The sequence below is a fragment of the Ixodes scapularis genome, unplaced genomic scaffold (genome assembly GCF_016920785.2).
Source record: "Ixodes scapularis isolate PalLabHiFi unplaced genomic scaffold, ASM1692078v2 PGA_scaffold5__190_contigs__length_132052651, whole genome shotgun sequence".
Taxonomy (NCBI): domain Eukaryota; kingdom Metazoa; phylum Arthropoda; class Arachnida; order Ixodida; family Ixodidae; genus Ixodes; species Ixodes scapularis.
In genome coordinates this window covers 46,310,773-46,327,190 of record NW_024609880.1, presented here as the reverse complement: position 1 = coordinate 46,327,190, position 16,418 = coordinate 46,310,773, and the positions used below count along the sequence as shown (strand labels likewise).

Sequence of the window (16,418 nt, the reverse complement as noted above, 5' to 3'; positions counted from 1 at the left end):
CTGAGCTCGCTTGGTGAATCGTGGCCGTTGGAGCTTTTCCCGGGTGTTTGTGGATCCAGCGTTCTTGTTCGTCGTGCTCTGTTTCAAGTACTTTTGACTTTTTTCTTGCTGCTTGAAGTCAGGACGCGGGAGAAGCGCAGTAGAAAAATAAGCGCCTGTTGGTTGTCGCGACCAAGTAACCGAGCGACGCTGTGGGCCATGCTGATTTGATCGTAAGAAGTGCGTAAGACAGCTTCGGAGCTGTCGTAGGATTCCATCGTAACCTGCGCAAAACTTAAAAAAATTTCGTTTTGTAAATACAAATTTGTTCTTAAGTTTTGTCTTACGCACATTTTTAGCGTAAGATCTTTTCGTGAATCTGGCCTCTGATCTACACGATACAGTGCATAATCAAAGTCTCCAGACGTCTAAACAAGGCAGGAAACTCCTCCAAGGAATAGGACACAAAACTCATGACCTTTTAGCTAAACCAGATCTGGCCCCACCATGGGATTGGATACCCCGAATTAACACCAAGCCCATACCCAAAAACATGAACCTCGAAAAAGACAACGAACGAAGAGCCCGAATCGCACAGCGCATTCTCACTGAACAAGAAGACATAACGTACTATTACACGGACGCCAGCTATGACCCCCAAAACAAGACGGACACGGCTGCTATAGTGGGCCAAGAAACGCAAACCACCTACACACACAAGGACGTTCCATCTCCCACCAGTCTGGAAACTTTAGCCATAGCGGAGGTCATCAGGGACCACGCGACCAAGGGAGATATCACAATCAGAACCGACAGCCAAGGGGCCATACGCAACTTTAGGGACAACGCCCTTCCCCCACATATTACAACTATGCTAACAGACACCATGATCAACCATCCTCAGACCACGGTGACCATGGAGTGGGTACTGGGGCATCAGGGCATAAAGCACGAGCTTCCCCATGAGCTCGCCCGCGGAAACCTCAATCCGGGCGTCCCCATTTCATGGCCCCCTTCCTACGACCTCTACATTCATAGGGCATCTATGCATAAACAGAGAAGGAGGACACTTAAAGAGCTCCAAGAGAACAAACGATTACTAAGCAGCCCCTCTTACCCACTAAACAGAGAAGAGTCAACTATAGTGCGGAGAGTGCACAATACAAGCCTCATGACTGAACACCTTAGACACTACATCAGCGGCGCAAAAGGCACACCACAGTGCAGCACCTGCGGGCGGTACGCCAGCAATGCCCGTCAGCTATGGGACTGCCCCAACGTAGCTGTCACAACTAAAACAGCACTACAAACACTTCCAACCAGACTTGAGCCCGGGAGCTGGGAGGAGTGGGCGAATCCCCCTGCCGGGACCGAACTAATCCTCTGGCCGCTCTTAGTTCAGCACGTTAAGAACGTGCTGGGTGATGAATAGTGAAGAAAATGACCCAGGACGAATTTTTGGATGGGAATAAATGTTTACTCTCCCTCTCTCGAGAGCATTGGAAGTGTGTCCATGAATGCAGTGGGCGCCGCCTTGGTGACTACGGTTGTGGGTGGCGTCCGTGGTCCGTCACGTGTACGTCCGGCGACGTGTCGTCTGGTGGGGTGGTACCGAGTATCTTTAGGGGGCTTCGTCCGGTGGCTGAACCTCCACGGTGTACGTCAGGTTCTTGCTGGTCAGCCAGCTGAACGAGTTGTCGAAGTGCAGCACGTCTGCGAACGAGACCAGCGCCAGGGGCGCCCGAAAACGTGAGAGTATGACGATGTCAAGGCTTCACTTTGCAGCACATAATCTCGGTTTGTCTATTCGCTAGTTCACTATTTGTTTTTTTGTCTAGAGATCGACTATGAGCATCATATTTATTGAATTATGTCTTTGAAAGCTGAGAAGATGTCGATAAAATTGCGTGTTTCCGAAAGGTATAGTGTGGCAAAGCATTCGGCGTGGAAAATTTAATATTCAAAGCCACGCTGATGAGTGAAAACCAAGGAGGCGCCGATACCTAGTTCACACTCACTGTATCGAACAGCGTAAGTTTAATTTTTGGCTCGGCTTAACGCGAACTCATTTAGTAAAAACATCTCACGCGAACGATCGTGAAGCGAGAGCACCTATCAAGTTGGTGTGCTGCACGTGACCAGACTCGTTACACAAAGGGGACCTGAGTTCCCATGAACTGGCTGTTGAACAGCCCGCCCCGATTAAATATTCTTTTCAAATTTAGGTATATCATATTGTCTAAAAGAACGGACCCGCTGTTGGTTTGCAATTCCACCTTCAGGGTGCGTGCACACACTATAAACATGCGGTATCTCTCGAGCAGCACACTCACATGTGCCCGGTTTGTCGCAGCGGAGGCTGCCTTCCTGCTGCCCTGTGAGTCGTTGCGTCTTCGTCAGCGGCTCCTCCGAGGCCTCCGGTTTTTTGTCGTCCTTAGGCGGCAGGTAGCGCAGGTCGAAAGCCAGATCCCCTCGCTGCACGTGGAAGTTCCATCGCAGTAGGCTCTGTGACTGTTGGACGGGCACTCGCAGCTCCCAGGCGTCCCGACTCGAGATGACCTGACTGAAAGCGTCCGGACCCATCTGCGGGCACTTCGGCACCTGGCCACCAGGGCACACCTGCAAGGCAGATCTTGAAGGTTAGCCGATAGGGAACCAACGTGAGTCCCGCAGAATGCGATCTAGTTTCTCAAAGCTCCTAAAAGAGGAAAGGCCTAAAGAGTTGGGAGAATATCATTATCTTAATGTCATAAATTAAAAAAAAGCATCTTGAACTCGTATTTTTAATAGTAGTAGTGTAGGAGAAACAATGAGAGAATTGAAGAAAGACCAGAAACTTAACAGTTCATCCAGCAATGCATCGAGCGCCTCAAAACGCTGCCGCAAAACTGTTGGAGCAATGGAGGACTTCTGAAAACAGTAAACTAGCGTAAACATGTTTCTGCTCTGCATCATCTTTGACTTCTTGCCAACTTTAGTGAGTATATATTAGGGAAAGTGAATAATTCTAGCTGTTAGTCAGGCGCACGATTAGCAAGCGGTGTAAGTCATCGTTTGTCAGGAAAAAAGTGCTGGTGCGGAAAAAACCAAATACCAATTGTGCTGATCAATAATGCACACTGCCATGGTACCCAATAAAGGCGCCCTTTTAGAAAGCGGTGCATGAATCAAACATATCTCATATCACAAACAGGATTAATGCAATCTAAACAATATGATATTCAACCTTGCGTCTTCGGTTAAACAGTTCTCGGGGGTTCCTCCAAAAGGGACAGCCCTAGATGCTCGTTCGCGTAAATGGTTGCTTGTAAAGCCCTACGCAAGGCGCTCTTGGATTACCTATTTGGATGGCCGTCTTCAAGCCTGCTCGGAAAGAGAAGACTGTGAGAACTCCCAATTTTCAGAAGCACGGCGGTTAATAATTGCAAAAATGCCCTTAACTTGAGTTTAATCCTCACAACTGGCAATATCGATCGGCGTCAGCATTCTACCGCCGTGCGCATTCTGCCGCAGGTTAGCAAGCCTACGGCAGTGGCCAAATCGCCTATTTACAACCAAGACGCCTGGCACCCTTGGAGGGAGATTAATCAGTAACCCAACAAAATTTCAACTTCTTTTGAATAGCCGATTAACTTTAACCATTTTATACAGCGTTGTTTCGATCTGAAAAAGCTGTCCTTCGGAATACCTGACAGCGTTTTTAGTTTGTCATCTCATTACAGAATACGGCAATTTTTTCCTTTAGAAACCGTAACCAACGATAGCTGTAAACAAAGGTTGAAATTCGGCCATGGCCCTTTCTCGATTTATCTACCGATTAATAATTGAATGCATTAATCGCGATAAGTATTTTTACCGCTTAATCGGGTAAATGTTAACAAAAAAGAAAAAAAGAAGAAATGGAAAATAAAAATATAACGCTTTCATCACGCAGACGTGGACTACTACACCTGTATGAAGGCAAACTTTAGGAGAAATTTTGACCGAAAGTAAACTGTAAGGGCGATATCTGTAACTCGAAACACGTAGAGAAGTTTATACGTGTCCCTGGCCCATTGAACACCGCCCTAGTGTCCGTCTAGGGCAGCAGAGACTATCGTAAACAATGAAAAGAGTTCGTTATTGCCGGGAAATGTCAACGAACCTCTTGGCCTCTGCGGCTGAAGTAATAATTTGTCAGTGTGGGTGTATTTTGACTGTTCTCAACCACATGTCAAGGCTGATTTGAAATACGAAAATGTACAACGCGGTTTATTACATATTTAGCAGAAGCAAATTCTTTAATTTTGATATAAAAAAAACAGACTCTTAAGCATGGGAATGAACGAAACAGATTAATCGATGAATTAATCGATTAAAGTACGGCGATTAATCGGGTTAAACTTTTAATCGACGCCCAAACCTAAACCAGATGGCATAGAAACAACAAAAAAAAAAATGCCAATGCCTGCGAACTGAAGAACCTTTTTGGCCAAATACGGCCCAGATTATTTATTTAAATTGGACTAAACCTGTTATATCGTAAGGTGGAGCAGGTAGAGGGAAGCAATTTATTTTCTTTATTCTTAGTTCTCACTTAGGAATTGGAATTCTAATTGTTTTTTGTGTGATATATGTGTGGTATTTGCGTGATATTTTCTTGTAAAATTAGAAACCGTAGTTCTCTTTCTGTAAAAAATAAGGCCAAGAAACTTGCCAGGGTCTACGGCGAGCAGCGACGCAGACAACAGGGGTTCTGTAGCGGGGTGTGTTTGGCGCTCGTATTGATAGATTGCGCAACCTCCTTATCGCGACCGCTCGCAACCACCGTGGTTTATTATTATGAACATAATTTTTTTTTAAATGCCCCTTCGGTTAAAAAACAAATGCGGACGATAAGAGCAAAACTTAAAAAAAAAAAAAAAAAACGCGTTGCATAACGGCGGCGCTTTTGCTGCCAACGGATTTCGTCTGCGTGTCGTCTGCTTTCTTTCGCTGGTCGGCTGCACCTTCGGACGCTGCTCCCGACGCCATCCATCAATGCGAACGCCAAACATAACCCGCTAGTGAACCGCCACTGTCCGACGTAGACCCTGGCAAGTTTCTTGGCATTATTTTTTTTTTACAGAAAGAGAAGTACGCTTCGGTAATTTTACGAGAAAAAACCAACCTGTGAAATACAGATTTGACAAAAAGTTTCAGTTGCTACGTGCAGGCGTTGATTTTTACGGTTCATTCTAGACCGAGCCTGGTGACTTGGATCACCCATGCTCTGAACGTACCTTGTCCGTGCAGCGCGGATCCCCGTCCGGACCCAGCATGTCACCGCCCCAGTGCTTGGGGAGCCTCTCGGGTTCGAAGGTGTCCCGCATTATTTCTCGCCAGCCGTCTGCAAGGGGCCAGCGGTGGTATAGAGCCGGGTCAGCGTTCGGTAGGGACTAGTGTTCTACCCGATTGAGCGCGAGTGCCATTCAAAAGCTGACGCAGCGTTCGTGTTCAACATGTGAGTCGTGACCCGCGCTAACGTCCGGTAATTGTGACGTACATAAACCAGCAGGCTTATGATGCACCCAGAAAGTGATGAGTGGACTTTTCGCGTCACCAAGTCAGTGCGGGGAGAAGCCGTGGGAGATGAGGAGGCGAAAGCTTGCGGGGACGTCAGAACGCCGAGCTCCGGTTCGAATGACTAGTGGGTAGACTCACATCTAGCTCTCTGTCCCTTTGTCTTCATTGCACTCGTCGAAAGCGGTCGAATTTAAAGGCCAAGCGCAGGATGCCGGCGTTCCACCTTCGGATGCGTTCGACGAGTGCTGTGGAGACAAAGGTTGCTAGCTTTAGGTTTATGCGGCTATACGACACGAGAGCGCACGATACGAGAGAACGCGACAGCAGAGCGCCGCGACACGAGAGCGGCACGACGCAGAGCGCCGCGACAGCAGAGCGCCGCGACAGCAGAGCGCACGACGGGAGAGCGCCGCGACACGAGAGCGCGTGCCATTAGAGCGCGCGTCACCAGAGCGCATGTGCGTACCTTGGAAATGATCGATGTTTGAGTCTTCAAAAATATGTTTTCTGCAATCGAACGCTTTACGCCATTTTATCGGTTGATTACGCAGACCTGTGGGAAGTCTAAAAAATAAAATTTTCGCAATATCGAAATGAAGAAGCAAGATACAGAGTTTCAGAAATGTAGTTGTTTTTCGATTGCCGTTCGATAATATTAAAAAAAAAATTCAAACATTGAATATGAACATTGAGAAATCTGAGCTCAGTGCACGCAGCGTGATGCTTTTATTCTCTATCATGGCTCGTCTGCTAAAATTCGTGTCCGGCGCGAACGGAAGACGCGCATGCGCGCAAGGAACTGGAGAAACGACGTCTCCACTTGGGATTAGGGAGGAAAGAAAGCCAGAAGATCGCCGCCCTCCCTGACGGAATTGAAGTTCTTGACGTATTTCATGGCCGCGACGTTTTCTATGACGTATTTGACGACCGCGAAAGGCGCGGGAAATTCAAATTTGACTTTTCGAAATTATTTGTTGTGTGCGCAAATACGTCGTTCCCAGTATTGAAATTTCGAGGGTTGATCTCTAGGCATCACTTAAAGTGGTTTGGGACAAAAACTAACTACTTGTTAGGTGCCGGTGCCCCTTTAACGAGGCTGCTCCTTGCCTTGCCTGTCACGCTCTCTAAGGCGACACAATTGTCCCGCTGTCCTGTCGTTTGTGTCCTTTCTGTCATTTCTGTCGCAACAAACGCAGGTGTGTGAACCGGGCTTAAGCGTGGAAGATAAGGAGTGCATTCCTGTTAACGACTCCAAAAGGCTGGCAGGTTTGCAGCTTCTTAGACATTGTTTTTTTTTTTTTTAATTTCAGTGAATTTGTTTTTACGAAACAAGCAAATATATTATTTTCCGAGGAATGCACCTATTTAAAAATGGTAGACACGTACCAATCAAGTTTCCCCCCTTACAATAATCGCATTCTGGCTGAATGTGCTATAAAGGTTTATTTCAGACGGCGTTGCGGCGTTGCAAGACGGCGTTGCATTTCGACGAGATTCGACTTGGAACTTTTCTTGGAAAAAGCACCGACCCGATCCTATGACATCTTCATGGTCACGGTCAATACCTCGGAGCGCAAGACGTCGATAGCCAGAGTGGGGAGGCAGTGACTGAGCACGCCTCCAAACCTCCCGTTTCACGTTCAAAGGGGTTTTTATCCTTCCTCTCTACCTACAGAGGGTCAGGTCACTTGGACCGCACAACGACCGGACCTCCGGAAGGCCATGATAATCAGGGAAACCCAGCGATAAAGAATCCTTTGGTGACATTTGTTCCTACTTTATACCTAGAGACCTTTCTTCCAGGGCGTTTTTTTTTCGGGGACCTTTTTTTCCGGAACCCCCTACCAACCACGCTATAGAATGGCGGTACTTGCAATTGCAACATGAACCATACAGCCATGAATTAAAGGGTAATTCGAAACTTTTAGTTCATTGCCCAACATATTTGACCGTATATATAGTTTTGATAAAAGAAAAAAAGGCCCTTATGTTGCATATAATTTACAATATATTGGGAAACTAACTTGCGTGCAAAAAACTGTGCTATCCGAGAAAACACGTGTTTTACGGCTCCAATATCCATTATTCCATAGGCGCGCACATGCGCTCTCGTGTCGTGCGCTCTCGTAGTGCTCCTTCCGGTCTACCCACTAATTATTCCAACCAGAGCTCGGCATCTTGACGTCCCCGCCGCGCTCTCGTCTTCTTCTCCCCCTCTGTTTCTCTGTGCATAATCTCAGTGTTCTGCTGCTTTCAAGAAACCTTCGAAGGAATAACGGAACTCAATATATCCTCGAAAATCCCACTTGTAACGTACAGGTTAGCAGAACTTCAACGGCGCCCGAATATGCATCTCCTTCTTTTTATCTCGTTAAAAACAGAAGTCTTAACAAAGGCTGATATGTCAGAATATTGGTATGTGTGCAGAGACAAATTCGAGTTATACTGATGCACCTTTTCGGGGTTTTTCTCTTTTAACTGTTGTCTTCCTGAGGAAGCACGGTCTAAATCAGACATCTCATGTTATTAACGAGGGACGTTTTTGTCAAGGTGTTCGGCATCTCGTGAAGCTCAAAAGTGAAGCCTAGATAAAAGCGCGGCCGCGAGGTTCGACACTGATTGGTTTTTGAGTGTGAGTGCATGTGAGGGGGGGGGGGGGGGGGGGCAGAGGCTATCGCATTAAAAAGGCGTTTGCGCCAGGTCAGAGTCGAACCCAGATCATTTAGGTTAATAAGCGAGTGTCTTTCACGTCACGACGCATCGCCGTGATTTGAGGTACCCTTTGGCGGGAAAGCCCTGCGGGGCATCCGCTCTGCGCCCGGCAGATAGCAACTTGACACTTTGTCGCGCGTTTTTAGAAACCGGGTTAGCGCCGGGATCTCCATTCCCGGAATTGCTTTTGAGTGCGCATGTCACGTGTTAAGCCAGTCACTAAACTAACCAATGAAGAGCGCCGAGAGTGTAGACTCTACACGTTTGATGTGAAACACGATTGCTCAGCCATTCTCTATACATTCTTTTAAAATACACATATAGGAAAAAAAAAAATGGTAGTACTATAGTTCGAAGATTTAAATCAATGAAAAAAAAGGGGCTCTAGCGAAAGTTTTGTTTTTGTTTGATACAGCACAGTCCATTTCCTCGAGATGATCAATCACCATACTGAATTTCGACGATGCCGGGTTTGAAGAAAATACGAAAAAAAAAAAAAATTGTTCGAAAGAAAGTACATGAGTCTAGAATTTAAAGGGTTTCCGACACTGGTTGTATTATTTTCTATCTATTTTGTTGCCCATGTATGGTAGCTTTTATTTCTCGCTCCCCAACCCAACCACTTCAAAAATCAACGCGCTGAGCCCGAAGGAAAAAAAAAACAAAGAAAACGACGGTCTAGACAATTCACGACAATTCACTTGAAGTAAACACTGCATCCCAGCGTCAATGATCACGAGTGACCTTCAAGTAATAGTAATATTAATAATAGCAGTACTATTAACACTTATAGTTAGAGTTGTCCTCACAGATAAATGGGAGCATCGTTCGCACAATGAAACTATCGAGAACAAGACACTCACCCTTCGCAAAAATAAGTACCTTGTCCACCGTTCTCTGCGATAGAAAGGGACGCACGATCCTCCAGACCAGCGGGAAAAAGCTGGGCGCTGCGAAAAATACGCCAAATCTTTCACGGGCAGAACCGATCATGGCATACAGTTCCAGCAGTGCAAGCGCAAAAGATAAGCTTTACATTGCAGCAAGCATACTTTGATGATGTCGGTGTTTGTCTGTATACACCATTCCAATATTTACAAGTTTTTATTCATGAGATATTGATGGAGGTGCGGGGTAACGCAACCTATGCCCACGATGCGTACCACCTGTGAACACGATAACTCCGAAGACGACGACCATGAAGGCGGCGTCCCCGGAAACATTCGAGGATGACTCTAACTGTGACATCAAGGACGACCTCAACTATGGCTTTGAAAACGACCCGGACTATGTACAGGACAAAGACCCTGGGTACGACTTCTACGATAACATGATGATGACTTCGACCACGACGCCGGCGATGAAACGGACGACTCCAAATACAAACCCCCTTACGACGTCAAAAACCAACCTGACTATGGCCTCGACGACAAAGTGTCTTCGACCTTGACGACAAGACTGAGGACGACTCTGACGATGACAGAGTCGACGACTCGAACAACGAAATCGACGACGATCCCGACTACGACTTCGACGGCAACCCTGACGACGAATTCGACGGCGACCCAAGAACTACCCGGACTATGACTTCAACAACAACCCCGACTACAACCTCGACGACTGCCTTGATGACAAACCCGACGACGATACAGACGACGTGTGGAATGTCGATCACGAAAAAAAACAGGACGACGACGCTCGGTTCGTCGCTCACCGAACAGAGAAAGTCTGCCAGTTCGGCCGCATTTTGATTCGAGCCGCACACTTGCTGACGATGGCCGGTACAAGTTTTGTCGCCACGACACCCCGTTACAGCCCGGCTACCAGTTGTGGATCTAAACACCAATTCATCGTCGCAAGCCGCTGCCCAACGGAACATGAACACTGTCACGCCGCCCTCTGCGACCCGAAGGTGATTCACGTCGTCCGAATCGAACTGAACTATGCTCCAAAGGACTGGGAAAATCTGCGGTGTCGGCAACTCCTTAGTTTGCCCTTTTCCTGTTTTCAGTTGCCAGTTTAATTTTATGTTGCATCCGGGCGATGCGTTTTTTCACTATGAGAGTAATGGCCGCTTGCGAATGGCTAAGTCAGTCACGTGCTCGACTCCCACGCCGCTGGCTGGGGTTTGATCCCCGCCAGCGCTTGTCCGTTTTATCTTCCTTTAGTTTGCCTGCCTGAAATATTCCATATGATTAGGGAATCTTGTTTGTTTGAACGCGGAAACTTCTGGAGACCCACGCGCTTACAAAAGGAGCTTCGCATGGCTGCCTGAGGAAGTCGTCCTTCCGTCATCGTCGTCAAAGCATGTATACGGTATTTGTTACTCTATGTTTCTTGGCACAAGTTTGCGGCATTAAACGTTCATTTGAAGTTAGTCGTGACAATATTCGTAATATGAGGAGTGCTATTTTCGAATGTTGGTAAACTTTGGTAGCGTCGCTGTCACCACAGTTTGCAAAATGAGTGGCGGCGACTTTTGGACCTTCGCGGAATTCCTGATTTGTGCTCAAATTAATTGAAGTAAATATCCGAGAACGTAATATAATGTTGTGCAGGGTTGGGCAGAAATACTCAAAAATATATTTTGAAATGGAAGTACTGGGATACATTGAAATAGTAGTTAAAATACTGATACTAAAATATAGCTATAAAAATGTATCGCGGTACGTATCGGAAATAACTTTTAAATATAGGCGAAAAGTCTTTGGAAATACATATACAGAAATAAATTTTAGGGAGGGCAGAAATACAAACACAGCAATAGTGATACTGCAATACATTTTTCAAATATTTTGAGACGCCAACTGAGATCAAGTTTGAAGTTTGAAGTGGAAGTTTTTGATCCCAAAATTACTTTCCTGTAGGCTTGGCACTTCGCCTTGAAGGTAGTGGTTTCGGATGAAGAGGAGTCTTCCATGGCTCAAGAAACGTTCCATGAAGGATTGGCCACAGTCCCTTCCCTGACATCATGTCAGTCTGACGAGTGATGCGAAAAGACTTGGGCGATCCTCCGGTCCTTGCTGTACCCATCGCGCTCCAAGACCGAGACATCCAAGGCCGTGACCAAACGTCTGCACGAACTGCAGCGGGACGAACCCTCCATCGTGAAGGAACTAGAATCCCGATATCTCGCAGCCGGCCAACGTCACGACTAAGCAGAGTACCCCTACACGGAAGAGCCGAGCCAGATAGACGAGGACTTCATCGAATCGGAGATACAAGCTGTCCTCACCAAACTTATGCGCACCACAACCCCGGGGAAAGACGGAGTCAAATACAAAATGCTGCACAACCTTGACGACGCTTCCATTACGACGCTCACCCGATATTTCAATGAGGTCTGGAGGACAGAAAGAATCGCGGAGGAATGGAAACACGCGGACATTACACTCATCCCTAAGCCTGGCAAGCCACTGGGACTTCAAAACCTACGACCCATTTCGCTTACGTCTTGTGTGGGGAAGCTCATAGAGCACGTCGTATTGTCACAACTACAACCATATCTCGAGGAGCAAGAGTACTTTGCGGACACCATGTATGGATTCCGACCACGCCTCTCCACGCAAGGTGTCCTCCTCCAACTAAAGGAAGAGGTCCTGGACATTCAAAGCCAAGCCCAGGCGAGGGCGGTGCTAGCCATCGACCTCAAGGGGGCTTTCGATAATGTCTCGCACGATGATATACGACGCAACATCACCGAGACCCACTGCGGTACAAGGGAATACAACTATGTGCGATCCTTTCTGATAGATCGAACCGCCACCCTGGGAATTGGCGACATCCTGTCGGACCCCGCTCGCCTAACAGGACGAGGGACGCCTCAGGGATCAGTTGCATCGCACTTGCTGTTCAACGTGGCAATGGCGAGCCTCCCGCAGAAACTCAACGAAATACGGTACTTGCGACACGCCCTGTACGCCGACAATATCCCGGTGTGGACCACCACAGGGACGGAGGGAGAAATCCAGGGCAGACTGCAAGAAGCAGTCAACGTCATCAAGACTACGCGGGAGCGGCAGGGCGAACCTGCGCAAGTGAAAAATCCGACCTCCTGGTGATTCGAAAACGCTCAGTACTGAACAAACACGCACCGACCATCGACCTAAAGCTAGAAAATACACCTATACCCTGGGTAGAGCGCTTACGAATCCTTGGCATGTACCTCCAAAACCACGGAGGAGGACGACACACCGTGGAGCTCCTGTGCGGACAAGCCGACCAAATAGCCCACCTCATCCGACGGGTGTCTAATCGGAAAGGGGGGCTTAGTGAACAAGATACGCTGCGAATCTATCAAGTCCTCAATGTGGGCCGGTTCACATATCGTGCCCTTTCACAACTTCACCATCACCGAAATGAACTGGCTATAGACGTTGCTCCACAAGGCGATCAAGACAGCCCTTGCTCTAACAATAAGTACGTTAGTGAAGCGACTCCTGATGCTGGGACTCCACAACACGGTGGAAGAGCTAGTCGAAGCGCAAAAAACAGGACAGCTCACACGCCTCAGCGCCACCCGAACGGGCCGAGCAACACTGCCCAGACATAGCTACACCAATCTCACGCAGGAAGAACCAGCCGCCTCAGTGCGCCTGAAACCGGACATTCTGAACCGCGTACAGGCGGCACCTATCAATAAGAAAATGCACCCAGACCTCCACACAGGGCGAAGAGAGGCTAGGGTCCGGACCTTAGAGAAAGTCTACGCCCCAGACCCACAAACAGGGTACAACGATGCTGCTGTCCACAGGGAAAGAGCTGGAGCAGCAACCATCGCAGTGACAGACAGAAACGACACCTGTCACAGCACGGGCTCCATCTCAAACATCGCATTAATCCAGGAGGTGGAGGAGATGGCCATAGCGCTGGCCATCTCACACGCAATCCCACGCAGAGGCACCACCGACCTCAAACATAAGATAATTGTCGTCACCGGCTCGCAAGCAGCGTGCAGAGCGTTTGCGGACAACACCCTCTACCCATGGACAGCACACCTCATCAACGGCATAAGCACCTTTGGATACATGATTTTGCGCAAAGAAGACGGACCCAAGAGAGAGAAACAGACTCGAGCGCAAAAAACAGGACAGCTCAAGCTCGTGTTTGTTTCTCTCTCATGTGTCCGTCTTTTTTGCGCAAAACCATGTATCCAAACGTTCACCAACTCGCCCAACAACAAACTATTTTACTGCCATAATCACCGAATGGTTACAAATACCGGTCATCCGGATCATCTGGACGCCTGCACATCTGGGCTTATCCGGCAACGAAAGTGCTCACGCGCTAGCCCGAGCGGTAGCGACGAACCGGGCTTTGTTGGATGGGATCAGGATACAGCGGGACCCGGAGCCAAAAACACCCGCGGACTCCCAGTCCCTCCGCCCTCCAACCGACACACACCTTAACACCTACCACCTGGTAACGGAAGAATACCGAACAACCCGCCCGGTCCTGCCCCCTCCGAATCGGAAGCTATCCCGGGCAGAGGAAGCGGACGGCGACAACTTCAAACGTTCACGTTCCCTAACCTCCACCAGCGACGTCGCTGGTTCCCCAACCGGTACGCAGGCACCTGCCCGGGATGTGGCAGTGATCACCCTAACGTGTACCACTCCATCTGGGAATGCCCCCACCCCCTCGGTGAGGGTATCACCCCCATTCCTTTGCCACCTTTTCCTCCTGGGAGGCGGCCCTTTCCGGCACAGAGCTCGATGACCAGCTGCGACTGGTTGATCGAGCCCGCCGAATTTGGGCGGCCAACGGAGCCCTGGACTGAAGGCACCAACCAGAGACCGCAAGGTCCTTTCACTTTATCAATTAATAAAGTTTACGGTGATGATGATGATACCTGATATTGCCGGAACAGGTGGGAGCTGGAAGTATTTCTTGAGAAATGTAACGAAACAGATTTCATCCGGATTGTATTGAGATACAAAGAAACATTGCAAATGTATTTCCATACAGAAAGACAGATACTGGTGAAAAAAATGTATCGCGATACAGAAGTACAGAAACGAAATATATCTCTTGAATACTATCGCGATACATTTGTATCGCGATACAACTCAACCCTGATATCGGGCTATCTCCTCGAATCTACAGTGTAGACGTATGTCGTGACCCTCGCGATAGTGTCGAAGACATGGTCGGAAGAAAGTTGGAAGCGATACATGGTCCAATGTCGTCCAAGGACTTACCGTTGATGACCAGGGCCTTCTCTAGAATCTCCGGGTAGTGGGCCTCGTAGACACTCAACATGTCCGTGAGCAGCGTCATGGCTGTAATGAACCAGAGGACTCGCATGAGCACACTCGCGTCTGTGGTGGGACTCCGGACCCACCTTCCCAGGAGTACAGTTGCCGGAGGCTGAAGTTCTCGAAGTCTAGCACAATGTACGTCGTCTCCACAGGCCGCCCCATCTGTACCCGAAATGCGAGATTGGTAAGTTCATAATCAATCACTTCAAACGTGCATCATAGATGGCTAAAAATCGAAGAAATCTATATAAAAAATATATGAGCCACCGTTGATGGGAGCCAAAATGTCCGCTGGGCCGGACATACCGGGTCCCATGAAAAATAACGCAATTAAGTATACAATTAATAAATCATAAGCGTATGTTAAATTTATCAGTGAAGAAAAAATATCACTAGGCTGCGTTGAAGGTGCAATAGCACTAACACGCGGTTCCTACCCTACCTACGCGCGGAGTGTGTTGGGGGCGAGGGCGGGGGCAGGGAGGAGAGGACCTCTAAGCGGTACGCTAACACTTCTCCTCTCGTTTTCACCGCTCCCTCCTCCTTTCCCCAATCGCGCACGCTCGGAAGTCATACCAATGACCAACAAAGTGTCAGCAAATGAGCCTGCGTTCCGTTGCTGACGCTTTCTCCCGTGGCCTTGCTTCGGCGCGACCAACGCCAACACGAGCAAGCAAGGTCCGTGCGGGGTTCCCATACAAAGCTATTGCATTAAAAATACAAAGCAGAGGCAAAGCACCAGCCTACGGATCCCCATTCGGCAGGTTTGAAACCCGGCCAAGGTGCAGATCAGGGGCTCTATTCTAGACAGTTGGCGGAAAAGTCTGCGAGAAATTCGACCGCCGTGATTTGCCGGCGCGGAGGTCAAGCGAGGCGAAGGCCAATTACGGCCGCCGAATTCGTTGCCGAATGTTTCGCCAACTGTCCAGATTAGAGTTCCGGCACTGACTGGACACGAATCCCTGCCGAACTCCATCCCAGTACTGGCATCGAGGTGTGTGACGACAGTAAACCCAGCACAGAGGGCTTACCAATGGTGTCAACCATATGCCATTCTAAAAGGTTATTTTTAAAGACTAAAATGTTTTTTAACGAAACCTCCAATCCCAAACGTTTGTCCGTTCGTCCGTGCATTTTCCGCTAGATTTAGCGGGGAAACTGAATTGGTGTTAACGACACGTGATGTCAATTTATGTCACGTGATCTGTACACGAATAAAGTTTCCTCGTCAAAGTCGGCGGGGAAATTTATGTCAGATAACGTGACGCGATGGGGCCTACACAGATATTCAGATTCCCTGCTAAATGTAGCGGGCAAAATATACCTCTATACTAATTCAGATTCCCCGCTCAAAGTATCGGGGAATTAAATAAATATAAAGATTCTTTACTCCCGAAGCGAGGGTTTAAAGTCTAAATAATTTTAAACGATCGCACCTTAAATACTGTGTTTCATGCATTTTAGGACTTCAAGAATAAATCTCGCCTTCATATTGTCTCTTTAGAATGATCTTACAAACAAGACAAAAATCAAACGTTATTTTTATATCACTATTGCGCATAAGTCAACCTTGAGGCTTGATGTACGTTTCGATTTATTTTGATACGTTTCGTTGTCAAGAGTATGCTTTAAACGCTGCGTTCAGTGATTGTCGGCAGGACATGAAGCTATCGACTGTTGACCATGACCCACGTACCTGCAGTTCGGGACAGCCAATGCAGAGTTGATAGTGAACACTTAAAGCTGAACATTTGTCAACTACTTCTCTAGTTAAACTTAGGAAATAAATGGACTCCAACCAATCAATCCCTGCAAGACTAATGGCCCAACGTTTCAAAACCGTCCTGGTTCTTCTTCGGGCGAGGCTATAATTCGTTGAAAAGCAGCAACTTCTAAGGTTGCGGTGAGCGACAGCTATCCGGG

The 16,418-nt window shown here is 47.9% G+C and overlaps 1 protein-coding gene across 1 annotated transcript in view; it reads right to left on the bottom strand.

The window, feature by feature from the left end:
• Positions 1–1,434: 1,434 nt before the first annotated feature.
• Positions 1,435–16,418, bottom strand: part of LOC115327629 (SEC14-like protein 4) — a 68,599-nt gene continuing 53,615 nt past the window's right edge. Inside the window, exons 7-12 of the mRNA XM_029988667.4 lie at positions 14,579–14,657; positions 14,436–14,516; positions 9,099–9,185; positions 5,241–5,347; positions 2,313–2,598; positions 1,435–1,692 (exon numbers count right to left, since the gene is read on the bottom strand). Coding sequence (XP_029844527.2) covers positions 1,601–1,692; positions 2,313–2,598; positions 5,241–5,347; positions 9,099–9,185; positions 14,436–14,516; positions 14,579–14,657 — 732 coding nt within the window. The 3' untranslated portion in view covers positions 1,435–1,600. The remainder of the gene's footprint in view (positions 1,693–2,312; positions 2,599–5,240; positions 5,348–9,098; positions 9,186–14,435; positions 14,517–14,578; positions 14,658–16,418) is intronic.